This window comes from Ceratotherium simum, chromosome 5 (assembly GCF_057802395.1).
Source record: "Ceratotherium simum simum isolate JZ-2026a chromosome 5, ASM5780239v1, whole genome shotgun sequence".
In the NCBI taxonomy this organism is placed as follows: Eukaryota; Metazoa; Chordata; class Mammalia; order Perissodactyla; family Rhinocerotidae; genus Ceratotherium; species Ceratotherium simum.
The window spans coordinates 63474117-63501016 of NC_141904.1; the positions used below are offsets into that span (position 1 = coordinate 63474117).

Sequence of the window (26900 nt, forward strand, 5' to 3'; positions counted from 1 at the left end):
CTCTTGAACAGTGTTTGTTTAACAAAGGCTCTGATTCTGTATTTAAAATTACATATGAATAGGATTAAATACGGAGAATATTCATCAAAATGTTAACAGTAGCCATCTCTGCAGGGTAGAATTTCAAGGCAATTCCACTTTAGCTGCTTGAATTTCTTTTGCAATGAGCATATATTACCTTTCAGAGACAGAAAAGCAAAACTGACCCCCCTCACCTCAAAATTGTATTATTTACTTCATCATAAGGTAAGTTATTCTACTAGCCCTTGATCACCAGTCTTGGAGTTTTCAGTTTTCCCATCTTGCACTGGAATGGATAGCATTTCTTGTTTCTTTTAGCATCTCTTACCTGTCATCCTCACCTACTAATTTTAGGCAGTTAGGCTAAAATGGTAAAAGAAAAATACAATTCAAGTACATTTTAAGCAAGAAAGGGGAAAAAGCAAGTGTTTTAAGACTTCCCTCTCTTCTAGACCAAGAGTAAGCCTAAGCCTCGACTGAAAAGCCAGTTGCTCTATGATCACATTAGTCCAAGGAGCTTTATAGGTGGGAGTTGAGGGAAAGGGTTATTTCAAGAAACTGATATTTTAATCCTACTTTTTTCCCCTCTAGCATGAACTGCAATGAATCAATTTGGTAAAAACAGAATGCTACTAATTTTTACATGGACACAAGGACCACAGTAAGTTCTCCATGACTATGTTGGATTGAACAGATGGCAATGATTTTCAGGATCATAGGTTTTGTTAAGGGTACTTACATTCACAACTTCTTCAAGAAATTATAGTGACCATTATTAATAAGGTTTTAGAATTAAGCACTTTTAGAAATCTTTAAGTGGGTCTTCTCAAATGCTTTAGGCACAGCCAGCATTTTAATAGCTTCTATCCACCATACAGCGCCTGGAGGAAACTCCTATCAGCACAGTTCTGGTCATGCCGCTTTCCTTGGGAAATCATCAGTGGCCCCTCTTTCAGTACAGTACTCATGACAGCCACTGTCCTGACTTTCAAAGTAATGCTTCTAATACTTTGCCATTATGTATCTCGTTTGCAATAGGACTTTGATTTCCAGACTTATTAGTTTACTCAAGTTTTATCATGAATGAATGTTGATTTGTATCAGATTATTTCCAATGATTGAGATCATGGGTTTTCTTCTCAAATATGTTAATGAATCCTTCTAATCAGGATACAAATATGTGCTTAAAAAAAAAAAAAACCACATACTTCACTCCCCCTTCCTTTTACAGTAAAAAGCCATTTCCCATTCTCTTTTACACTCACTTCTACCAGTCCTTTGTCACAGTCACCATTCAAAAAGCCCATCATGCTCATTTTCTCATCTTCTCCCCTTTTCTAATATTTTAGCAAATCCAGCTGCCTCTACAGTCCACGCCACCATTCTCTGGTGTCCCCTCCAGCTGAGTGCCTTAGTGACACTTAAAAGGTAAGTCAAGTCAGGCCACTCTTCTGCTTGAAACCTCCACTGACTTTCCATCTATCTCTTCCCCTAGATATTTGCATGGTCTCTCCTCCCTCCTGTTTATTTAAATGTCACTTTACCAGAGAGGCCTTCTATAACACCCCATAGAAGAGAGCCCTTCATGCCATCTTCTTTAATTACTATGGTTCTATTTGTTGGGGAAAAACAATTCCCTTTGCTAATATCTATGTAAGTTTTTTATATCTATGTTTAGTGAGATGAATCCAGGGTTATGGTAGCCTCCTAAAAAGGAGTAACTTCCTACCTTCTATGGTTAGTTATTTCTGAGAGAGGTTGACGATGTGGGTCTTCTGTCTTTTGAGTACTAAGTGGAAGACACTGTGTTTAATTATGGGCTACTAAATAGCATGAACTTGTCTTCCTAAAATTCAGGAGGCTTAAAGGTAAGCGATGATGGGCTGGTACTATTATCCCTATTTTACTGATCAGGCAGAGTGAGGATCTGAACTCAGACCACAAAGCAGAGATGTTCAAATGACACAAAAGTGACATTATTTTAACATTACTGGACCCCATCCTTAAATGTACATATGTTTAAGAAAAAAGTAAATAAACTGAAAGAAACAACAATGCAGTATTTATTTTATACAGTTGAACTGGGCACATAGTGAAATAAGCTATAAAAATTCCAAATAATTATCTCTAAAGGAAATCCTTTGTTTCCATGGTTTTACATATTAATTACTCTGGAAAGTTTCTGAACTCTGTTTAGTAGCAGATCTCCTTTCTTGATAGTTTCTTGGTACTGCCAGTTCTTGCTATCAGGTCTATAAATAAATCCAAGGAAAAAAAGAATTATTTACCAGTCACATTACTCCATAACAATAGTTGACATACTTGTAAAAGAAGGCACTTGAGACTGCCCCTTATTCTGAGCAGTATTACAAATGATACACAAACTTAAGTGTACCTGTTGGTTTCCACTATTTCATTCACTTTATCTATTTTGCAGTGTAGTCTCCCAGCAGCAATAAATCTGGAGAGTTCCCTAATCAAGAGAGGGAAAAAAAAAAAAGCATTTAGCATTAGCCTTATAGAGAATTCTTAGAAAAATATAAACTGCACTAAATACATGATTCAGTTGTCTTTCAAGGTAACATTTAGCTCCCCTCAAGCCTGAGCTATTGAATATGCAGTAGTTGAGAAGATCTCCAGCATACTACAGGATTATCCCCGAAGACTGTCATCTACCAGAATTAACATGACCCTAGAAGTTCAAATTCAGATGGAACGTAGGTGTCAAAGAAACCAGTGACAGCAAGTCTTCACAGCTACAAAACCCTTAAGGAGTTACAAAAATACTAAACATAAGAAGAATAAGATCTATTGGGAGTGGGGAGGAAACCTGATTAAACTGCCCAATTTCCTTCGACTTAACGTTTAAGGAGCTGGTGACTCTCAGATTTTTCAAAATCCTTCCCTTCAGAAGGTGGAGGGGGAAAAGCTTTCAAATTATTTTTAAGACAGAATAATATGGCACCATAAATTATGATCAGGAATGCAAAGACGTTAATCTGTTGTGAATGTGAAAAAGGTATTTTTGAGTATCTATATTCAGTCATGACCCAAATCCCATAATATAGACTGCTATTTAAACAACACTATTACACACATACCTCAAAAACCAGCATTAGTAGTGAAACTCTCCATCAAAGACATGTGACACCAGATGACAGAGAAAAAGTAAATGCTCAGTAGTGTACAAAAGCATATATGAAGACAACTTTATAATGCTACCAAAGAGGATGGAAACATGACTCTTTTACAATAAAAACTTATTTGTATTAGAATTGTTAAATTTAGAGATTAATATAGAGTCCTCCTAACCAAGAAAAATCAGATTCCAAATAAAAATTATGTTACAGTTTATTCTCCCAGATACTAAAACATCTTGATCCTAACATATAAACAACAGAAAAGGGACTGTAAATCTTCAGAACCAAATTTCTAACAAAAGTGCCATTTCAAATCAATAAAAAAAGGATGGCTTACTCAGTAAATGGTGTTACAGGAACCTAATTATGACAAATCCCAGAAACCATATAAGAAAAAGCTGATGAACTTGATTATGTAAAGAGAATTTCCACATAGGAAAATACCACCAAAACCAAGTCAAAAACTAAATGACAATGTGCATAAAGGATGTTTACAGTATAAATTAGGAAAAACTACAAATCTCATTAAAACACAAAGGATATACACAAAAAAGATCAACTTTCGTTACAAGCTACAATGAAATGCCATCATATTGGGAAGAACAAAGTCTAATGCACTGTTGAGGAAGGTCAGAGGCAACACCAAGGCTCATACTCACTGAAGAACAAGTGCTGTAATCAGATGAGAAAATGTATAGAGTGTGCTACTCTGATCTGTGTATCATAACTAGTTGCCACTGGTCAGTCAGTGGTGAAAGACCTACTATGCCTTTTGTACTTGTGTTAAAAAAATCTATGAAAAGGAACTAATTATGTTTACTACTTAATAAATCTTGGTATTAAGAAGAATGAAGAAGCATTGAGTGTTTTTAATAAGGAAATATACCATTTTGGAAAATCTGGTTATGAGCTTGAAAGATGAAAAAGTTATGCTTATATTAAAGATATTAAGCTAGAAGTTATCCTAAACTAGCAAGAACTGTAACATACTTATATTATAAACTTTATAATCACAGTCAAAATATATTGAATCCAATTGCTAGTGTCCATTCCTTCTTTCAACTGCTAGTTTTTGACTTATGTTACTGAGTGCCTTTAGGTAAAATTTAAAAATTAAAGAAGATCAGCACTGTTTCTAAACTCACATATGTTCATTTTCCAGGTACTTAAATAGTACACCTCCAGACTGCAGCTGCTAAACTCATTAGCAATTCTTATTCTGGGACTAAAGTACACAACCAGATTTAATCATCACCGGCCTTATTAGTCCTACCCAAATTTATACAACAGCGGGGAAGACCTCTAAAGAAGAATCTTGACGTTCTGATTTAGGAACAAGACACCAGGCAAGAAGATAAAGAGAAATGCACTGGACTTGACTTACAAGCAAACTCTGACTCAAGCATGCCCTCTGCTGAGCTTAGGACCTACTGTTCAATTCTAGAGCCTGACAGTTGACACCCAAGCTGACAATTCATCTGCTTCTTCCCATTATCACCAGACTAGTTTAGGCAGGGGTAAATGAAGGCCTAGACTATTAGAAGAGACTCCCAACAAGTTCCAAACTCCTTAATCTGGCATTTAAGACACTGCTTTAGATCCAACCTGATATCTTTCCTGGTTTATCTCAGTGGACTTCCCAGTACATAGTGCCACACACTTCATCCAGTACAACTAGGCTACTGGTTTCTCAAACATACTCCTAAACAGATTCATGCTATTTCTTCCATCCGAAAAGCCCTTTTTTCCATCACTTCCTATAAAATGCCTAAATATGCAATGACATCCACTCTAAATGCCCACAAGAAGCCATCTGTGAACGTGTCTGTTTCACAGGCACTTAGATCAAATACTGACTCCTAATTATGCTCATTCTGCACTGTGTGTGCCGTGAGTAATCTGAGCACAGCTTCCTTTCTGATTACAACAAAGTTTAACTCCTAACGCCGTAGGCTGGCATTCAAGTCCCATCCTGCTTTAGATCCAAACTACTTTTTTGTCATCTCCCTATGTGCTAATCAAACATATCCCAAGATTACTCATCTTCCCCAGCCTCTGGTATTTCTCCAAGCCCTCAGCATGTTGCCTCCTACACAGGTGTCCAGTAAGGATGAACTGAGTATTTACTGAATAAACACAACCTCAAAATCATATTTGCATCCCAAGTTTCAAACAGAAGACCTACCAACAAAATTGTGGAACACAGCCCATGGGTATGGTTTCTAACCTTAAACATGTGAACAGAAGTAGTGTTATACTCAAATAATGGCCCATTCCCTTTCTCCAACAATATCTTATGGAGTCTAAGGAAGTGGAAGAATAATGTAGAATTATTGTTGAGACTTAATAAATCAGCCCATTTTTAAAAAAGGATTTCACCCAAAGTAAGTTTTTAAGGGGGGACGAGAATCTGAAAATCCTGACTTGAATCAGGTAACACAGAAATTTAAAACAAGGCCTTTCTACAACTAGAGCTGAGTGGCACAACCTTTGCCTTCAGAGCTGCTCTTAGAAAATGAAGCAAAAAAACTAAACAATTCGAAATCCACCTACCTTGTACATACCACGTACCTTGAATTCAAATGTCATCATAATGACTTTAGAGAATACTGCAGTGTGTCTAAACGGCACCTTCCCGCTTCAGTGCATCTCGTCCACCAATTCATTTGAGCCTCACAGTGGCCCTAGCAGTGAAGGCTTTGTCACCTCCACATCACAGTTAAGAAACTGAGCAAGGGACAGACCCTGACCAAGGCCACACAGCTATTTAGAGGCAGAGCTAGAACATGAAGCCAGGCCAATCCCTGTTTTTCACGCACTGCTCACTCCTTCCACTGACTCATGAAAACCACATTCATAATGGCCACCCACCATCCCAGTAACCAACTCTCTTGGGCAGTGGTTACCAGACTTGGATTTCACAGATTAGCTCAATTTAGAAATGAAGCAAAATCAAACCGACCTAGGGATACCAGCCTCCTATTTTGGTAAGGATAATTTTAAAAACACAAGAAAATTACTATCACTGCCTTTTTTCTTTCAAAGGAAGAGAATGTGGAAATTTCTGCTGAAGGCTTGATAGGAGTTTGGGTTACACTTAAGATCTGCTCATTTCCCTGAATGTAAATATTACCTCAAAATAAACAAACCCATAAACAAATACTGATATGCGTGCTAAAGTGTTTAGGGATGAGACACTGGCTCATGAAACGTACTGGTATCTGAATCTTACTTTCAAGTGGTTAAAAAATAAGATAAACAGATATGTGATAAAGCAAATATAATAAAATGTTAATAATTACAGAATCAAGGACATATGGGAATTCACTGTATAATTCTTTAGGATTTTCTGCATGTTTTAAATTTTTCATATTATAATATTAGAAAAAACAAAACAACTAAAAAGAAAGAGAATGGTCTTATTTCAATGAAATGCAGCTTCATTTAAAATTACTATATAATCACTTTTTTCATTGTAGGCCACTGGAAAATACATCAACATTTAAAAGATCTATGTTTGGGAACCACTGATCTAGATACCACGTGGACAGCACATATTCTGAATGTCGACTTCTCCACAACTCCACTCCCACTACCATAGTCCAAGTCACCCTAACATCTCCTCCATGAGCTACTGAACAGCCCAACTGGTCTCCTCATCCCCTTGGTCTGTGTAAGACACAGCATGAAACCATGTCACTCCCATGCTTAAAATCCTCCAACAGCTTCCCACAGCACCTAGATCAAAACCCAAGCTCCATACCTACCAGGACCTACAAAAATAGGCCTGCCTGACTCTCCAACAGCCACTCTCTCCTCCCACCACCACTATGCTGTAGCCATACACATCTTTCTGTTCCATTTTATTATCTCTGTAGACTCATCTATTATCTGAAATTATATATTTATTTGCTTACTTGCCATCTGTCCCCTACAACTAAAATGAAAGTCCATGAAGACAGAGACCTAAAACACCACCAAATATACAGTAATGGCTCAGTAAGTATTTGATGGATCACTGATTCAAGGGCTAAAAGTCCCATATTTAACAACCAATTTGACCAGAACTGCAGCAGCAACCTAAAAATTGGAAGGCATTATCAGGAAATATGACCTAATGTGAAATGAAAGATAAGAGATCTAAGAGTCATTACTGTAGTAGTAGGCCCACAAAGAAGGAACAGAAGACTACTTTTGATAACAACTGGTCTAATGACATTTCACAAAATCACTTAACCTCTCTACAACTCAATTTCCCCATCTGTTATTAGAACGGGCACATCATGAAGGCAGAGATGATAGATATGACTGTTTTGATAATATTTAAAGAAAAATTCTTAAATTTTTTTTATAATTGAGGGAAGCAAGTAAACACAGAAAATGTACAAATTCACACATTAAAAGGTAACTTTAAAAAATAAATTAACATGGTATTATTTTAACTTACTGATCAATGAATTCCACACCAACGCCAAAGGCTTCTGCCATATAGCCAAGAGTTAATGACCTGTATGATTCCAGCAGCTGGCTGTATGCATGAATTCTCATTTCTCTCACATAATACCGATAATGAGGAGCAAAAAGCCAGTCCTTTTTCATTTCCTGTTCCACAACGGCTGCAATGAATAAGATGACAAATGATAAGAATCTCCCTTTCAGATAACGAGATAAACTGGAGGGCGTATTTATAATAATATGATAAGAACTAATAGCCTTGATCTACGAAGAGCTCTTGTAAGTCAGTAAGAAAAAGATTAACAGAACAGTAAAATGTACATAGGATATTAATGAGCAATCCACACAAGTACAAATTATTTTACTGAATAACTACTATATATCACTGCTCTCAATAGTGAGGATATGGCAGTAAACCAAAAAGACAAGATCCCTACTGCCACAGAAACTAAATTTTCAAAGAGCAAAGAGAGATGAACAAATTAACGAGAGACTCTCAGAGAATAACTAGTTCTGTAAAGAAAACAAAACAGTGACATGACAGAGTGTGACTAGGAGGCCTTCCACTGGGTTGGGGTGGACAGGGAAGACCTCTCTGAGGAGCAAGCCAAGCGGAGAGCAGGAGGCAGGGAGCAATACAAATGATGCAAAGGTCCCAAAGCAGGAAGAGCCTGGCTAAGAATGAAAAGGAGAACAGACTCAGAATGTAGCAGGGAGCCAGCTACAGATATAGAAGGTGAGCGAGAGGAAAGAATCAAGAATATACTTATGTTTCTGGCTTCAACAAGATGAAAATCCCTAGAGAAGAAGCAGAATTTTTGTTTTGTTTTTGTTTTTGGAGGTTTCATTAGGGATAAGGGTGGGATTCAAGCACTGTTTTGGCAGTGTTCAAGTGGATTCACCTGTTAGATACCCAAATGAAGCTATCACGGAGATGTTTAGGCATGGGTCTGGTGCTCAATGAAAAGTTTGGGGCTGGCGACATGAGTTTGGGAATCACTACCATCTAGATGTATTTGATGACAGAATGAAGACAGAGACAAGGGCAGTGACCAAGTCTGGGGCAGTCATGGAGCCATGGAGAGACCTAACAAAGGATCAGGTGGTAGGTCTGGAAAAACAAGAGTGTGTTATCGTGGAACCAAGAGAACAAAGTTGTGGCAAGAAGCAAAGGACGGTCAATATCAAAACAGACAATAAGAGAACACGTGACTTAACAACATGGAGATCAATGGCCCTAAACATGATATGATGCTCATTCTTATTAATAAAAGAAATGCATAAATATCAAATCATTATGTTGTACACCTTAAACCTATAAAATGTTATAGGTCAATTACATCTCAATAAAACTGGGGAAAAAATACGGCAAAGAAAACCAATGGAACAGGATGGCAAGAAAAATGCTTGTTGGTCAGGATGGGTCACATCCATAATAAGCCCAACAAAAAATATCTTCTTCCATCTTTTATGTGCCATTTAAAAGAAGACTAAAGAGTTCATTAAAAACTATCCTTGGGGGGCTGGCCCAGTGGCGCAAGTGGTTAAGTGTGCCCACTTCGCTGCGGCAGCCCAGGGCTCACCAGTTTGGATCCCGGGCACACACCAACGCACTGTTTGTTAAGCCATATGGCGTCCCATATAAAGTGGAGGAAGATGGGCATGGATGTTAGCCCAGGGCCAGTCTTTCTCAGCAAAAAAAGAGGAGGATTGGCATCAGATGTTAGCTCAGGGCTGGTCTTCCTCACAAAAAAAACTAAAAACTATCCTTGGGGAAAAAAAAGTATAAAACATCAATAAAATTGTTTTTCTCCTCTCAGACTGGCTAAGAGTATGGGGAGAAGGGTAGAAATTGTGTAAATGTAAAGTGGCCCAATATTTCTGGAGGGCAACAGTGGTCAAGAGGTAATGTATTTACCCTTTGCAAAATCCATTTTCTTGGATTTTTTTCCTAAGGAAATAACAAGTGGAAATGGAAAAAATGCATTATAAAAGAGTATTCAAAACAAAGTTGCTTATAATAGGGAAAAACTGAAAACAACATAATTTTTTATGGGGACAAATTATGGTACATCTAATACACTGAAATACAAGGAGGTCCTTCAAAAAGCGTTAAGTGGAAGCTAGAGAGCTCCACCTATTTGATCTGCCACTGTATGTGCAGTGTCTGATACCCGACAGCCACTTAAAAATACTTAGTGCCTCAACCACCAGCTATTTGTATAGTGATGCGTAAAGATATTCACATTATATTGTGAAGAGAAAAAAAGCTACTTAGAAAACAGCATGTAAAGTACATCCACATGTTTAAAGGTGTTACATGCTTGCATCTCTGGATACAAATGCCCCTGAAGGACACACATGAAACCTGGTAACAGCAGAGGCCTCTACAGAAAAGACCCTGGCATCACAGGTTAGAAAGAGCCTTTTTCTTCTTTATATGATACTGTTTGAAAATTTTCCATGTGTACATATAACCTTGGCTTCTTTGTGTGTTGTTTTTGTTTTCTGTTTTTTAAAGTACATATAAATGAATAAAAAGGTCTGGAAGGATACATAACAAAATCTTAAAATGGTTATCTCTGGAAGAATTTTGCGTGTGAATGAATGTGTGTATAGATTTGTGGACAGAATGGGACACAGTACAATCAGGTAAGGATGCTATTTCTTTTATCAAATGAATTTTTTTGTGTGTGTGAGGAAGATTGGCCCTGAGCTAACATCTTTTGCCAGTCTTCCTCTTTTTGCTTGAGGAAGATTGTCCTTGAGCTAACATCTGTGCCAATCCTCTACTTTATACATGGGATGCCACCACAGCATAGCTTGATGAACAGTGTGTAGGTCCATGCCTGGGATCCAAACCCACAAACCCTGGGCCACTGAAGCAGGGTGCATGAACTTAACCACTATGCCACTGAGCTGGCCCCCAAATGAAATATTTTAAAGCAAATAGTCTACGAATATTTGGAGAAGCAAACAGTCTTAGAAAACCCAATAAACCCTACATGTCTCACTATACTGGAGCAGAGAATAAATGATATGAATGATGATGACTCTGTCCTCAAAAGAAAAGTTAACTATCCTGTCTTCTGCATTTAAAATATCTGGGAAATGTATAAACTTGGTCAAGATAAAAAATTTCATCCAGAAGTGTTAAAAGTTGGCTAGTAGGGATGGGGAGGGTGGGAGGAAGTTAATACTTCACATTCAAAGGTTTCCAAAGCCATCAATTTCATTACACTAGAATAGCATTTCCCATTTTTCTCTTAAATTATCGGTTTAATTAATGCAGCAGGCAATTACACAGAGCACTCAATAACATACCAGGCACTGTGCTGGTGTTAGGGTCATTACAAAGATTAAAAAAGCATACGGTCTGCTCCCAATAATTCTAGTTAGAAGAGACAAACTCTAAGAAAGAATCACAAAACAATATGCTAAGTTTAAAAAATGGTGCATATGGCCAATGAGCACATAAAAAGATGTTCAAGATCACTAGTCATCAAAGCAATGCAAATCAAAACCACAAGATATCACTTCACGCCCACTAAGATGTTATAATCAAAAAGACACATTGGAACTCTCACATACTGCTGGTGGGAATGTAAAATGGTGTAGCTGCTTTGGAAAATAGTTTGGCAGTTCCTCAAAAGTTAAAGAGTTATCATATGACTCAGCAATTCCACTACTAGGTTTATACCCAAGAGAAATGAAAACAATATGTCCACACAAAAACTAATGAATGTTCATTATAGCATTGTTTATAATAGCCAAAAACTGGAGACAACCCAAATGACCATCAACTGATGACCGGATAAATAAAATAAAATGTGGTATATCCATACAACGGACTATCATTTGGCCATAACACGAAATGAAGCACTGATACATGCTTCAACATGAATGACCTGTGAAAGTGTTATGTTAGACGAAAGAAGCCAGGCACAAAGGCCACATATTCTATGATTCCATTTATATGAAATGTCCAGAGTAAGCAAATCCAGAGAGAGAGAAAAACTGGTGATTGCCAGGGGCTGGAGAAAGCGTGGGAAGTGACCGCTAATGGGTAGAGATTTCCTTTTACGGTGATGAAGATGCACTGGAATTAGTAGTGATGCTTGTACAACCTTGTCAATACACTAAAACCACTGAGTTATACACTTTAAATAGTGAATTTTATGGTATGTGATTTATATCTCAATAAAAAAAGAGGAGGGGGCATAAAATAAGGGCTTCATGAATGCAGAGGAAGGATTCATTCTGCCTAGAGGAAAAAGGGAAAGGTTCCACATTTGAGCCAAGTTATGACCACGAAATCCCCCAGCAAAAATAAGGGAGAAGAGCAATTCGGCAATACAACCTGGTGTGCAAACGCATCCGTGTATGTATGAGGAGATAAGGCCAAGCAGAGAATTTATCATGCCTGAAGAGCCCTGTTCCCACATTACATGAGGCAAGTGGTATGAATTCTCATAAAGCAGCCTAACTTTTATGCATGGAGAAAGCACTCCATAAACACTGGGACAAAACCCACTCTCAAAATAGAACGATGATCATTTGGAGTTCCCTCTTTCCCAATTTTTGTGAATGCTACCTATTTAACCAAATACTTTCTGAACTTTGCAGCATAAACAAGAAACTATATCAATGCCAAGTTCTTTAATTTTTAGGAAAATCATCTGGGAAGGAACCCTGGGTTGACTTAATGCAAGTTAATTTCTTTTACCATCTTGGTAATTCGAGGTCATCGGTAAGAAACCATATGACCAGGAAGGAGTGGGGCCAAGAGGAAAAACAAGCAAATTTGTGTATGTAGGATCACTGCAAACTAGCTTTGGAGGAACACCACAAGTATTTTCAACAGATTATTTTCTCAACCTACAGCCCTTGAAAACGATTTGCAAATCAGCGCAAAGATTTAGCTACTGCATAAAGAATAACCATTACTGGGGCCTGCCCCGTGGCTTAGCGGTCAAGCGCGCGCGCTCCACTACTGGCGGCCTGAGTTCAGATCCTGGGCACGCACCGATGCACCGCTTGTCAGGCCATGCTGAGGCGGTGTCCCACATACAGCAACTAGAAGGATGTGCAACTATGACATACAACTATCTACTGGGGCTTTGGGGAGAAAGAGGAGGAGGATTGGCAATAGATGTTAGCTCAGGGCTGATCTTCCTCACGAAAAAAAAATAAATAAACAACCATTACTGAATTCAAGGCTCAACTAATCTCAGCCCAATAGGAGATTCAGAATTCCCTCACGTCTTTCCCCATAAAACTCAATACTTTCAACCACTTGCTCACTTTTGCCTTATACAAGCTTCCCCCACTATCCAAAAGTAGAGCGTGCCTTTGAAACCTTTCATAAGCTGAAATTGCTTAAAGCAAAGAAACAATTACCGTTAATTTATATGGGGAAAATTTTTGAGCATTCTCAGACCCAAAGAATAACCTACCAAAATAAGTCGAGATAAAGCACAGATGCTCAGATACAGTTCAAAGCTACGGTGGTTTGATGCTGAGATGCTGAGTGCAGTTCCCCGGGAAGGAGCTTGAGGGCACCACTCTTGCTGCTCGGGGTGGTGCTGCCTCTTTAATGGCTGGCTGCAAATACTGAATGCTATTTTCGCAAAAGTGAAAATCCTCTTCAGATTTCTTTCAGGTAGTGAAAACAGGTACAATGTAGGTCTTTCACACAAGTGAAGTGGTGTAAAATCAACTTTGGGATAGTGGGGGAAACCTGTACTCCCTTAAGACCAAACCAGGGGTTGGCAAACTTCCTCAGCAAATAGCCAGAGAGTAAATATTTTTAGCCTTTGAGAGCCGCATAGCTCACTGTCACATATTCTTCTTTGTTCTGTTTTTTTTTAAGCAAGATTAAAAATGTAAATATTTTATCTCCTGGGCCATATAAACACAGGTCATAGTCCGCTAACCCCCCTCTAAACAAAAAAGTGGTTAGCCATACTAATCAAAGAGCTGCAGCTACCTGCACACTATATTTTTCATACATGTGAAAAATCGTTGTAGGTTATCTGCATATAGAATCAAGAATAAGATGAAGACAGATAATCAAAATGAGCAACTCTAAACTTACCTAATGATTGGAAGAAAACTGAGTAACGACATTCATAGAGTGAAAACAGGTACTGCCGAACTGCTGGAAGACTGTGCAACACTTCAAGAATCTCTGCTCCTTTAATAACCTAAGAATTAAAAAAAAAAAAAACACAAATGTAGGCTTTAATGATTTTTGTGTATTTAAGTTAGAAAAGCATGGGATAATCTTTAAATATGAGTATTCAAGATTCGGTCACTACCTTTTCCCTGAGATCTGGTCTTTCTAAGGCAATCATGCTGACATAGACGGTATACGTCACAAAGGTTTTATAATCCATGAGTTCATAGGACGTAAATGTTGAAACGGTGTCAAGGAAGAGTTCAGCTGCCTGTTTGAAATCACGAATAGCCACACAATAAAGACCCTGATACACTTTTAGGCGGTTTCTCCTGTCCCAGTCTCCTCCTTCCTCTATTAAGCTATAAAATAAAAAACAGTAAGGTCATAAACTGGAACTAGACAATGATACTTTTTACAAGTTTTGTGTTATTTTCAAAGAGAAAACAACTTTTAACAACTCGAGCCAAAACGAAATATTTAAACAAAATGTTTTACTTAATAAGTACATCAAGTATTTACTAGCTGTAAACAAAAGAAAATAGGCAAATTTCTTACATCAATTTCTTACTTATAGCACTGTACTTTAGAGGGAATATATCCCCATTGCTAAAAAGTACCTTTTGGCCTTCTCTGTGTTTCGGGTGATGAGATCATTATCCATATAAAATAAGCCGATCCTAAGGAGATAGAACACAATATCCAGTCGGTGACCCAAGGCCACAGTTTTATCATATGTCTTCCGAAAGGCTGTGAGAGCTCCCTCCTGTTAAGAGAACCAAGGCAACATGTGAGAAAAGGTTAAAAGTTTCGAAAGCTATCAGCTATCTGGGATTTCCTTAACAAGAGGTGGGGGGAAGGGGCAGGAGCAGAGATAAAACAAGATGGCCATGAACTGATCATTGCTGAGCTGGGTGATAATTGCAAGGAGTCGTTATACTATTCTCTCCACTTGTATAAAGTATAAAAAATACATCAGACATGCCTAAGAATATGCTTATATTCTAAAAAACAATAAGAGAAGAACATTCAATGATTTATTCACCATTGTTTCAGTATTCTTCTTTGTTATATATATTCAATATTTTTTCCCTTTAATAATTACGATACACTACTTTAAAATAACTTTAAAACAACTTTACTGTAAACCATCAATCATATCACTTAAAGGGTAATGGAAACTTTATCTTAGTCACTAACTGTTAGAATACAACTGAGTATTTAAATATACAATTCTATCTCAAAGCATTGTGGAATAAAATGTTTCTATTGCTTTAAAAACATGAACATGAATAAAATCATTTTTTATACTTGGTACTTTTTAGTAGTGTCCGGCTTTGTTTTATGAAATTATTAGTTATGCCTCATAAATCTACAAAAGGGACTGGTAAGACAGTAATGGGCACACCCAGCACTCGGATCCTGGTTTCTAAATACTACCCGCCACTAAAAGAAACCAGGGATCCTAGGAGAAATGGATGATTCCAGGTTTGGAGAGTAAAAGTAAGAGGTGAGCCTGTGACATCTTGTATGAGAAAACAGGGAAGACCAGTGAGATCCTGTCAAAAGGACAAAGAAGCCATCCTGAAAGAGCTTTCACTAACAGTCTGCACCAAACTGAGCACTGAAAAGAATAATAACTATAATCAGTGGTAACACAGTGTAATGAAAATCCCTTAAGTCCACTGAGTATTTAGTAATATTAAACATAAAAAATAAGAAAGTAGACAGGAGGAAAAAAAAGTTCTTTTTACAAGAATGCTACTTAACAAACATGGACTATTATATTAGAACATCATCAATCTGCACCCCCTGATGCTGAGTCAAGCATGCCCTTGTTGAAGCCTGCAACAAAGGCTTTAAGTTTCTCATTCACAGGTAAAAATGCATCCTCTTTAAAACCAAACCAAATCACACAGACCACCTAGAAAAACACACAAACTACTGGCTATTTTTAAATTTTGTATTTTCCAAATTTTTACAATGACCAAATCTTAAATTTACAATCAGGAAAAAAACTCGTTTTAAATTCAAAGAATAATAGCTCCTATCATTTAACATTTCAGCACTTTGTGCCAGGTACTAGTCTAAGTTCTTTGCCCCCATCTTTAATCCTCATTAAGTAAAAACTATCATTATCCCTATTTTACAGATGAGGAAACTGAGGGTCCAATAAATCATAATTACTGAAAGTGGAACTAGAACCCAGCAATCTGATCGAAGAGCCCCCACTATTTTATTTCTTTATATTGACACCATGTCATCCCATCATCTAAATACTTCAGAGTGCACTGCTTAAAATTAGGAACATTCAAAGGCTATCCTCTTCACCACTATTATACAACTACTAAATTAAAAACTTTGAAAAATGCAATACTGCTGGCTATTCCCCTCGTGTACTGACAGTGGAGTATAAATTAGGTTGGCTGCTATGCAGAAGAACTGGCCACACATATTAAGATACAAATCGCGGGGCCGGCCCTGTGGTGTAGCAGTTAAGTGCGTGCGCTCTACTGCTGGCGGCCTGGGTTCAGATCCCGGGTGCGCACTGACACACCACTTGTCAGGCCATGCTGTTGCGGCGTCCCATATAAAGTGGAGGAAGACGGGCACGGATGTTAGCTCGGGGCCAGTCTTCCTCAGCAAAAAGGGAAGGATTGGCATGGATGTTAGCTCAGGGCTAAGCTTCCTCTCAAAAAAAAAAAAAAAAGAAAGAAAAGAAATCGCTCATTGTCCCACCAACTTCATTTCATAGATTACACCCCAGAGAAACATGAGCGTATACACACAAGGAGACACATACAAGCAGGTTTGTAACAGTAAAACAGCTGAAAACATACATGTCCATCAATAGCTGAATAGCTAAATAAACTATGGCAGAGCCCTACAATGAAGTATTAGCCAGCAGTTAACCAGAATGAGCAAGATTTATGTACATTAACATGGAAAGAGCTCCCAGATACAATGCTGGATGAAAAAATAAACCGGACAACATAAGTACACTATGATCGCATTTACTTAAAAAAGTTTTTAAACACAATACTACCTAATTTCTACAGGTACATACACACACCTGTAAATGCACATTAAAGGAACTACTTACCTTTGAGATAGGGAATAAAGAAAGTTCAAACAGAACTTCAGCATTAACTATAATGTCTTAGCTGCTTACGAGGAGACTATTACTTGTTTAAGTAATAACTTTAAAATGCACCAGAACCAGTGCTTCCCAACTTTTCCCAGGAAAAGTGAACGATTGAGAATGACCCAATTTTGTAAAAGCAGTAAATAAACAGAAATCTCTGCATGTGCACTTATGTTGTTACTGGCGTAGAGAGAGATGGAGAAGAATACACACCTGGCAACTGTTTGGGGGCAGGTGACAGGGTGTAGCAAGAAGAATATTAACTTGTTCTTTATTCATTTTTTCACTGATTCACTAGTTCAGGTAAACATGTTACCTTTGTACTTTTTTTAAAAGTTAATTTTTAAAATGAGACACTACTAACCTAGAATAGTGCCCATTTTAGACTACACAGAGAAGAGAAACGGTCTCCACTCACCTTGTCACCTATCCGGCAGAGGTACTCAGCCTTTGCCATCATTGCATCGCGGATTTCACTCTCTCCCAGATTCTTCTCTGCATCTTCCAGCTCCTCGTCCAAACGTTTCAACTCTTCTTCATTTGCCTTCTTCATTTTATTGAGCAAGTCCATGTCCATCTGCCAGTCAAGGGATCTGCACAAGGCTTCGTAATACGGGGCCATGTCTGAGGGCCAAAAAGAGGGATGTGACTGATGAGCGGGGGCCCCGCATACACTCAAGTCAGCGTCCACCCACCTCTTCCGCACACACACAGCTAGATCATCCACCAGTCTCCTACCCACTACCAGGAGAGAACGGGACAGAGCTTGCTAAAAGGCTTGGCAAAACCTAAACGTTTGCTGCTGGGAGGTTTGCATCGGGGCCAATCCCGGCACCGCCAACCTCCACTGGGGCTGGTGGGGGGCAGTCCTCGGTTTGCCTCTTGACGGCTTCCGTTCCAAGACTCTTCAAGCAAGGGAAGGGTGAGCCTGTTTCTACACACGCACGTTCAAGTACACACAGCCCAGGGCCACTGACCGCTAGGAAGGACTACAGGAACCGACCCCGATTCCCCCTCACACGGAAAGCTTAAGTCCCCGAGAGCAGGCACTAACGACAGTAAGTCAGGCGCCTCTGTTCCGTGCCGAGCACGGGGCAACATATCTCGGGCTCTCCTCCCAAGCTGCCCTCCGAGGAGAAGGGCCCACAGAGATGAAGACCCCTCCGAGGGCGAGGCTGGGGGCGCCGAGGGCACCTCCAACAAAGCAAGGCCCGAAGGGCTGACAACCCAGGCCTGGTCTCGGGGACCCCGCCGGAGGGGCGCCCCCGCGTCCGGAGCCCCGTCGGGGAAAAGCCCCGCAGACTGCGGGCGCCCGGCCAGCCGGGCCTAGGCCGCTGACTCGGCTCGCGCGGGCCTCACTGTTGTCGCGGACGGCCGCCATCAGCTCGTCGCGCACGGCCGCGTCCCCGCGGTGCTCCGGCAGGCTGAGCAGGAAGCGCAGCTGCGCGATGCGCAGGTCGGGGTTCTTGGGCAGGCCCTCCTCCTCCAGGTTCTCCAGCGGCATCGCGGCGGCGGGGGCACGAGCTCCGGGAAACTGCAGCTCAGCGCGGATCCGCGGCGGAGGTACCGGAAGCAGGCGGAGTCGGCGAGTGCGCGCGGCTGCCTCCGGTGCGGCTTCCGGTCTCGGCTCCACCTCCGCCGGCAGCGCCCCCTGCTGGACACTCCCGGGAACGCCTCGCCCGGCGGGAGCGCCCGCGCCCCCGCGTGGTCGTCGGGGGCTTTCCCTCGCTCTCGGCCCCGGGAGTCCCAGGCTAGATGGGACCAAACTCGCAAGTTAGATTTCGTGAACCTCTTCCTCCCTCCCTTTTCATTCCGGCTGTAATTGATAGGAGCTGGCAATCTTTTGGAAAAATTGAAAATATTATAATAATAACAACAACAACAGTAACAATAAAAACCAACACCGCAATTTGTCAAGTCCTTACTCTTTGCCTGGCCTTTTACTTTCATGTGCATCATCTCATTTTAATCCTCTTAATTCTAGGAGGTAGTACTATTAGCCCATTTTGCAGATAAGAAAACTGAGGCACAAAGAGGTTAGGGAACGTGATCAACCAACGTTATGAAACGGCTGTGTAGCAATGCCTGAATAAAAACTGCTTTCTGTAACTCTAAAAGCCATGTTCTTTCTGCTATTCTAAGAAAACAGCACCCAGAATTCCACAGTGTTACTACAACAGCATCCTCGTTTTGTTTATGCATAATTTAAATCACAGCATGTCTGCATTTTCAGCCTCTGTTTGTTCATGTGGCCACAGAATCTTCTGTATTGGTAATGGTTATGTGAAATTCCATCCAGGGGATTAACCATAGTTTACTTTTGCTCTTCTCTCCTTTAGAGGTGCCTCCAGGTTGTCCATGGTTATTTTCCTAATAAAACCCAAGATGAACACCTTTGAGTGCATTGGTCGTTTTGTATTTTGCATTTTTTTCCTTAGCTTAAATTCCCATGCAGGATTAACAGACAAAAGGGAGGAACCTTTAGTGATTGGGGGATATATAATGTCCAATTGTTTTCCAAAAGAATTGAACCAGTTTACACAGCCACTGAAACATTTGGAACTGCCACATTCTCACCAGCAGGAGACGTTACCACACGTTTTTAATACCTTATGTGTTTTGGTAAAAATAAAATAAGCATTTTGAAGGCAACCCAAAAATGGTAGAGAAAATAGAAAAAGCACAGAAAAAATTACTAGCACTCTACCACGTTAAATTTTGGTGAAGAACTTTGTAAACACCTTTCTTTCATTCATTCATTCAACAAACATTATTGCATGGTTGCAAATTACCAGGTGCTGTTCTAGGCACTAGGGACACAGCAGTGAAGAATACATAGGCCCTGCCCTCCTGAAACTTATGTTCTTTTTTTGTTTTTTTCCTGGATAAAACATAGACTTTATTAACAATAAGGTATTAACCTTGGTTCATTAATTGTAACAATGTGCCATACTATTACAATAATAATTAATAATAAGGGAAAACTGCTGGGGGAGGCAGGAGAGGGAAGGGAAGTAAATAGGAACTTTCAGCACTTCCTGCTCAATTTTTCTATAAATCTAAAACTGCTAAGAAATAGTCTATTAATTTAAAAAAGCAGTTAAACTACATTTTAAAAATGAAATTAAAACCAAACATTTGTGAAATATTTGGAATCTCTGAAACACCTTGCTGGAACCCAGGATTTTGCAGAGCACAACATGAAAACTCCTGGTCTAATCAATATAAATGATTCTGAAGGTAATTCAATTTCCAGCACAGGCAGTTTTCACTTTGCACGGTAGTGTGGGACCATAAAAAGGACTGTGCAAGCGGAAGCCGTGCAAAGGGATCTTAATCATCAATGGGAAAAATTATAATTGTGAAACTTATATTCTAGAGACACTTAGCTTCACTGAAACTCATCTAGATATATTAATAGGATCATTCTATACTTGTACCTTATAAAGTGTTTTGTTCACTCCGCCGCGTATTGTAGATATCTTTCCATGCCAATAAGTATGAGTTGACATCATCACCTCTAATGACCATATTGGATTCCGTTATTTTTATGTACAAACTTTCTCCCTATCAATCCTTAATTGATATCAGTTTGGATCATTTTCATTTTTTCACTCTTATAAATACCACAGTGTTGATCATCTATGTGCAGATATTTTCACACTTGTGTAACTATTTCTTAACCCAAACTCCTAGAAACGTAATTGCTAAATAAGAGGGTCTGAATATGTTATATTTTGACGTATTATACAAGGATTATATAAATTATTTTTCCAAAAATGATATAGCAATTTAAATTCCTACCAATATTACACAGAGGACCTGTCTCCCTCTTTGACAACAGGCTGTTATCAACCATTTTAAGCTTTGGCAACAAAAACAATGTTTCTTTTCCTGTACATTTCTTTTATTATTATGATGTTGAATTTCTTTTCACATTCATACTGACAGTATCTATTTCCTCTTTTATGAAATGCCTGTTTTGTTCTGTCAATTTCTCTATGGAAATTTTATTATTGATTTGTAAGCACTCTTTATATCTTAAGCATACTAAGAGCTTGTCAAGTGTTGCACATTTTCCCCTAGTTATTTTTCTACATTTTCATGGAATTTTTTTTTCAACATAAAAGGTTACAATGTTTATATGGTTCAATTTATGAGTCTTTTCCTTTATGGTATCTGTTCTCATTGTCAACTCTTAGTAAGACCTTTCCAACACCACGGCTCGAAAAATAATCACCCATGTTTTCCTCTGTGTATTTATGCTTTCCTCCCTCCCTTTCTTCATTCCTACTTTCCTTCCTTCCTTCCTGTGCTTAAATCTTTGATCCATCTGGAATGTACATCTAAAGAGTAAGGTACAGTACATCATATTTAAAATATTTTTATAATTTGCTAGGCAAAAAATATATGTATAACCATATTTTTTTAGCCCAGAATCCATTACTTGACATAAAACTTTTTTTTTTTTTTGGTGAGGAAGATCAGCCCTGAGCTAACATCCATGCCAATCCTCCTCTTTTTGCTGAGAAAGACCAGCCCTGAGCTAACATCTATTGCCAATCCTCCTCCTTTTTTTCCCTTTTTCTTTCCAAGGCCCCAGTAGATAGTTGTATGTCATAGCTGCACATCCTTCTAGTTGCTGTATGTGGGACGCCACCTCAGCATGGCCAGACAAGTGGTGCGTCGGTGCGTGCCAGGGATCTGAACCCGGGCCGCCAGTAGCGAAGCTTGCGCACTTAACTGCTAAGCCATGGGGCCAGCCCCATTGACATAAGATTTGACAGTAAAGAATATTTGCAATTAGCTCTATCTTAATGAAATAAACCTGTTCCCAAATGCCTACCCCCCCCCCACCCCCCGCCGCTTATGGAACTCTCAGGAGTGGCAGCTCTGTGTCACATGAACCAAAGCTGATTAGACCAAATGAAGTCAAGGGAAACCAATTCATTGGCTGGTTGGCAATTCATGACTAATTTGGCTTGTCTCAAGTGGATGAGCTGGTTGGACAAATTCTGTTTTCTGGAGAATTCGAACTAGGAAACTCCCTGATGGTGTTCAGATAGAAGCAGTCAAGAAGAGCCAATATCTGAATTGGCTCTAGGAGTTCTAGAAAGAGAGAATAGAGAAAACTGAGAAGATACATTCTAGAACTGAAGAACATGGCATTTCTAGTTTGAAAGAATACACTAAACACCTACCAATATTGATTTTTTTAAAAAGGCACCTCGTTGTGAAGACTCAGAACAATTGGCCCAAAGAGAAAATTCCAAAGGTTTTCCAAGGGAAGAAAAAAGGTCACTTAGAAAGGAATAAGAATCAGAATGATACATGTCGTCTGAAATGCAGCATTGGTGACCAGAAGACAATGGAACAGGGCCTTCAAAAGATCAAGGTAAAATGTTTCCAACCTTGAATTCCATCCTCAGCCTTTATTCTAGAATGAATATGGGCATTTTCAGACCTGCAACATCTCAAAACTTACCTGTGATGCACTCGTTCTCAGGAAGAGTGCATGAGCTCTACCAAGAAAATAGGGAATCCCACTCAAGAGAAGAGGAATCTCTGGGATGGTATAAAGGGGGATCTCAGGATGACAACCTTGCAGATGACCTAGAGAGCTGCCCATCAAGACTGGAGCGGGAGGTGGGTTCTCCTTGATCTCTCTCTCTCTCTCTCTGTCTCTGTCTCTCCCCAGCCCCTTCACATTCAATCCACTAGGAAATCTTACTCTAACTTCAAAATCTATCCAGAATCTGACCACTTTCCACCATCTCTACTGCTGAGCCTCTGTTCCCACCAGCCATTCTCTCTTGCCGGGATTGTTGTGGTCTCTTAACCGGTCTCCCCTCTTCTCCCCTTGGGCTCTTCTGGACAGAGCCACCAGCATGGTGTGATCCTTTTAAAACTTAAGTTCCCCCCTTTCACTTAGTAAAATCAAGCCCTACCGTGGCCCACATTTCCCAGTGTCTCTCTGCTGTCCTCCCCACTGTCCTCTCCGCAGCCCCTGCTCTCCTAGCCATTGCCTGAACGCATCAGCCACATTGTCATTTCAGGGCCTCTGCCCCGACGACTCCCCCTGCCTGGATGCTCTTCCCCAAGACACCTTCACTCTCTTAAAAGCTGCTCAAATGTCACCTCTCAGGGCCTATCCCCACCCCTCTATTTATAATTTCATTATGTCCCCCTGCCTGCCCTCCCAATCCATCTTACCAAACTCAATTTCTTCCCATACAACTTGCCATCTTCTAAAGTAGTATTTTTTTATTACGCTTATTGCTTATTTCCATCTCCCCCAACTCCAGTGTAAACTCTATGAGGGCAAGAATTCTGTCTGTCATGGGCATTGCTACATCCACTGCAGGGCCTAGCACCCACAGATATTTCTTGAATGAATGAGTGAATAAATGGGGGGGGGCGTCCCTCCAGAAGGGAGTCTCCAAGAAGGAACAGATCAAATGCATGATGAATGAAAATAATGAGAATAAATTTATACTCCCACCTGCGAGTTCAGGGGTAAGATAGTTCTAGCTACTTAGAAGATGCTTCCAAAAGAACACAAGACAATTATTAACACCTATTGTACCAAAGTTGTACAAGAAAGAGAACATCGTTTTAAAATACTTCATGGCTCAACTGTGAACAACATGTATGCAGTTATAACAATGTAAATGCTGGGCATGGATGTAAGCAAAGTTATGATAAAAATAGATTGGAGGATGGAGTGGGGCAGGGAACTGATGACAGTGGGGTGGGAAGTCAGTAGGTGCAGCCAGTAACTCAGAATGGGGCCTGGCTTGCTGTGCCTTCTCTCAGCACAAATTCCCCTGTGTTCAAGTCTTAATTTTTGTTCAGCCAGGACTGAACCTACTCTTAGAGGATCTGAGAAAATATATGTCTGTGTGGAGCTGCATCTTCCACAGTAGGGAGTTAAAAATTAATACCTAAAACTGGAAAAGAAGGAAAAGCAGCATAAGCAAATTATTTACAAATATAAAGGTCAAACTCCCCAGGACCCAGGGGAAAGCAGGCTTCTACTGGGGAGGTACAGTTATCAAGGTGCTGTGGTTTTCATAAGAAAAACCTTTACAAACCAAATACTATTTGAAGAATATATATAAATGTTTGAGAAAAGAAGAAGAGGCTCTACTTTTTGTTTTAAGGCTCTGCTTTTGAATTTATAATTGTGAAGATCTTTAATCTGCAAAACTCCACCTCCTAAAATAATACTTCTTCACCAATACATGGTGGGTGTGTTTCTTTAAATGCATTACTCGCTGTGGACAGTTCTAGAAATCTGCATCGCTGGTGGAAGTTTTCCACTTGAGGAATTACTTCAGCCCCACAGACGGGAGGATGGATTCCAAAGGCAGTGAGCCTTCTTGGAGCAACACAATGGACTGAGCACAGTGAAAGCAGAGGAATTTGTACTTTTATACTTGAGATGCTTTTGTTGTCATTCTTTTTCTCACCTCAGTTTTCACAGTTTTATCTGAAGATAAATCTCTCTGGTAATTATGTGAAAACACTCATTTCTGTAATTTGATTTATTATTTCAGGCGAACCCCAGCTTAAAACAAAATCCAGAATAAATATTATCCAATGTTATAAGACTTAAAGCTAAGACACGAAGTATTTCGACTCAAAGAGGGGAAAGGATAAACTCAAGTCCATCAGCAAGGAATTAAAGACAAAAAAATGATCATGTCAGAGATTCAGATTTGTCCTAAGAATGGAATATATGACAAAAAACTCATTATTAGGTTTAAGGCAAAACCTGCTACACAGTCATGAATATAAAGAGGCAGTATAAACTACATATGACTGGTAGATTCTGGTTTCCAATTCTTCCTGTTTAAATTCCTAATCAAACTGAGGTTGCACTTGCCAGAGGATCTAAATTACAGGGGATTCTATGACTCGTCGCCATTCCAGGTGCCAACGCCTGCTGAGGCCACGCACACAGCTCCTGCTGTCAAGCTCTCCACTCAGCACCGAGGAGACCAATTTCCAGTCAGATCTGTCTTTTTCTTTGCTTTTTAGCACCATTACCACCACGTGCTGAGAAATCAATGGAACTCTGAACTGTTGCTGTGATTTGGTTGATCAAAGCTGCTCTTTGCCCCGTATTGGCAACTCATTATTGACCAGTAAATCACCCATTCCGTCAACCTCTCCATAGCCATTAACTCGATTTGACTGGATTAACTAGTTTTACAAAGATCCTTCTTTAAGCTTGAAGTTTGGGGTCTTTGTGGTCTCACAGAGGAAAAATAAATATGTATCTTCTTTGTAGAATCCTGCCCCATGGAAATGAAAATGTTTAATCGAAACAGGCTACGGTGAGCTAGGGGTGCGTACGTCTCCTTTATTTGCTCGGCTTCTAGGGTTTATTTTAAAATCATACGTTCTTCATTTATTATCAGTGTTACAAGCTCTTTTTTATTCGAGCCTGGTTTTATTTAGAGATCCTACCAAGCAGGCCCTCCTACTTCTTTTCAGCCTTTGTACTTTCCCTTTGTGTTCGAGCATTTGGCTCTGAAAAGGATGTTCTGTTTCAGGGTACTTGATTCTTTCATTCCGAGCAGAACATAGTCAGCGCCTTGTACCAGCCCCACCGGCTGTTGATTGTGATGACTACCATGCCCGCTTCATGAAAAAATGCTCATCTTAGTGTATAATTAACTTTATCTGCTTGGCTGTGGCGATGCTCACTTTTAATTACATGCACTTTCAGCTTTTTCATTGAATTTCAAGGATTCGATACGAAGGGCCCTGATCACAGCTCCCCTGCATATGTCTGAGATGGGTTCTCGAGGGCGTGGGTATCTGTGCTGCTGCCAGCATCCTTCCTGGTAGGCAGTTATGGATGACGCCTCATAGGATGAGGACTGTACATAGAGCATCTGCTTGGAACACACAGAATTTCAATGTTATTGTAGCATAATGATCAATCGACGTAGCATGCTCATTTCTTCCTCACTAAATTATACCTTTCCAAAGAGCATTTTGGAGGAATGAGTGCCGAGAAAATGCTCTTGTTCCTGGAGCTGGTTATCAAGCTCGGGTAATTGACGTAAACAATATCAGTTTTCTTTTTTGGTCTCTAGAAGCCACTTGCACGCAGCAGGAAGTGTAAAATGCCTCACACCGTATGATGCGTTTCATGCAGCCCCACTGTTCATATATTGATTTGCTGAACAAATGTTTATTGAGCTCCTACTATGTGCCAAGTACCGATGTAAGTGCTGGGGATGCAGCACAGACCAGCAGCTCCTAAGTCGTGGAGCTTACTTTCTGGTGGCGAAGAGATGGGGAAAGACACGCAAACGGTAAACCACTAAGTAAATTACTCAGACGGTGGCAGGAATAGTGAAGACACGAATACTTTAAGGATAGAGGTGGTAAGGAAAGGTGAGGTGACATTTAGGGCAAGATAAAAATGATGGGCTGACTTTAGGATCATCTTTAAAGGAAGTTACCGTGTGCCAATTCTCTTAGTTCCATTAGTAATTACCTCCCTTTACACACAAAATAAGCCGTGATAAAAAGGTTTTATAGCACTTTTTCCTCTTCATGGTTTGAAAACAAGCGTATGATGGAGAAAAAGCAGGGATTTGCAGCTGGCCTTGTGCAGCCCTTGAGAACATAATAAAGTCATGAGAGTGGCCATACTCCTATTTCTGTGAAAGTGATAAATTATACATACCAATCCTGCTACCTGTCTTACCTCCAGTTCCCCCCAGAGCCCCTCTGGAGGGGCTGCCCTGGGAGATATGTGTCATCCCGTGCAGCATGGTGAACTGCAGGCGAGCATCCATCTGTGGCCTAGGAGACGCCCTGGCATGGAATGTTCTGTCCCAAGGGAAGACATGGGACTTTTACTCATCAGAATTCAAATTAGAAACTGTGGCGAGAATCACCAGTTAGTAGTAGGCATAAAAGCCGTAGTCACGAGATG

At 39.9% G+C, this 26900-nt stretch overlaps 1 protein-coding gene across 2 annotated transcripts; it reads right to left on the reverse strand.

Annotated features, from left to right (window-relative positions):
- Positions 1-2061: 2061 nt before the first annotated feature.
- PSMD6 (proteasome 26S subunit, non-ATPase 6) lies at positions 2062-18501 on the reverse strand. Of its 2 annotated transcripts, XM_004419891.3 has the most exons (9): positions 18299-18501; positions 17701-17844; positions 17358-17563; positions 14415-14560; positions 13937-14156; positions 13714-13822; positions 7609-7777; positions 2417-2494; positions 2062-2273 (listed from the first exon to the last, which is right to left on the reverse strand). In XM_004419891.3, exons 1-9 carry the CDS (start codon positions 18441-18443, stop codon positions 2177-2179), a joined length of 1314 nt encoding a protein of 437 aa, XP_004419948.1. In that variant the 5' UTR covers positions 18444-18501; the 3' UTR covers positions 2062-2176. The 2 variants fall into 2 exon arrangements, with proteins under 2 accessions (XP_004419948.1, XP_004419950.1); XM_004419893.3 differs by lacking the exon at positions 17701-17844 and having other exon boundaries at positions 18299-18498.
- Between the last annotated feature and the right edge of the window lie 8399 nt (positions 18502-26900).

Coding starts and splice junctions, on each gene's coding strand:
- PSMD6 (XM_004419891.3), bottom strand. CDS start 18,443: ATGCCGCTGGAGAACCTGGAGGAGGAGGGCCTGCCCAAGAACCCCGAC. Junction 2,495..7,608: donor GGTGTGGAATTCATTGATCA/GTAAGTTAAAAT, acceptor TCTCTTGATTAG/GGAACTCTCCAGATTTATTG. Junction 2,274..2,416: donor GAAATAGTGGAAACCAACAG/GTACACTTAAGT, acceptor ATTTATTTATAG/ACCTGATAGCAAGAACTGGC.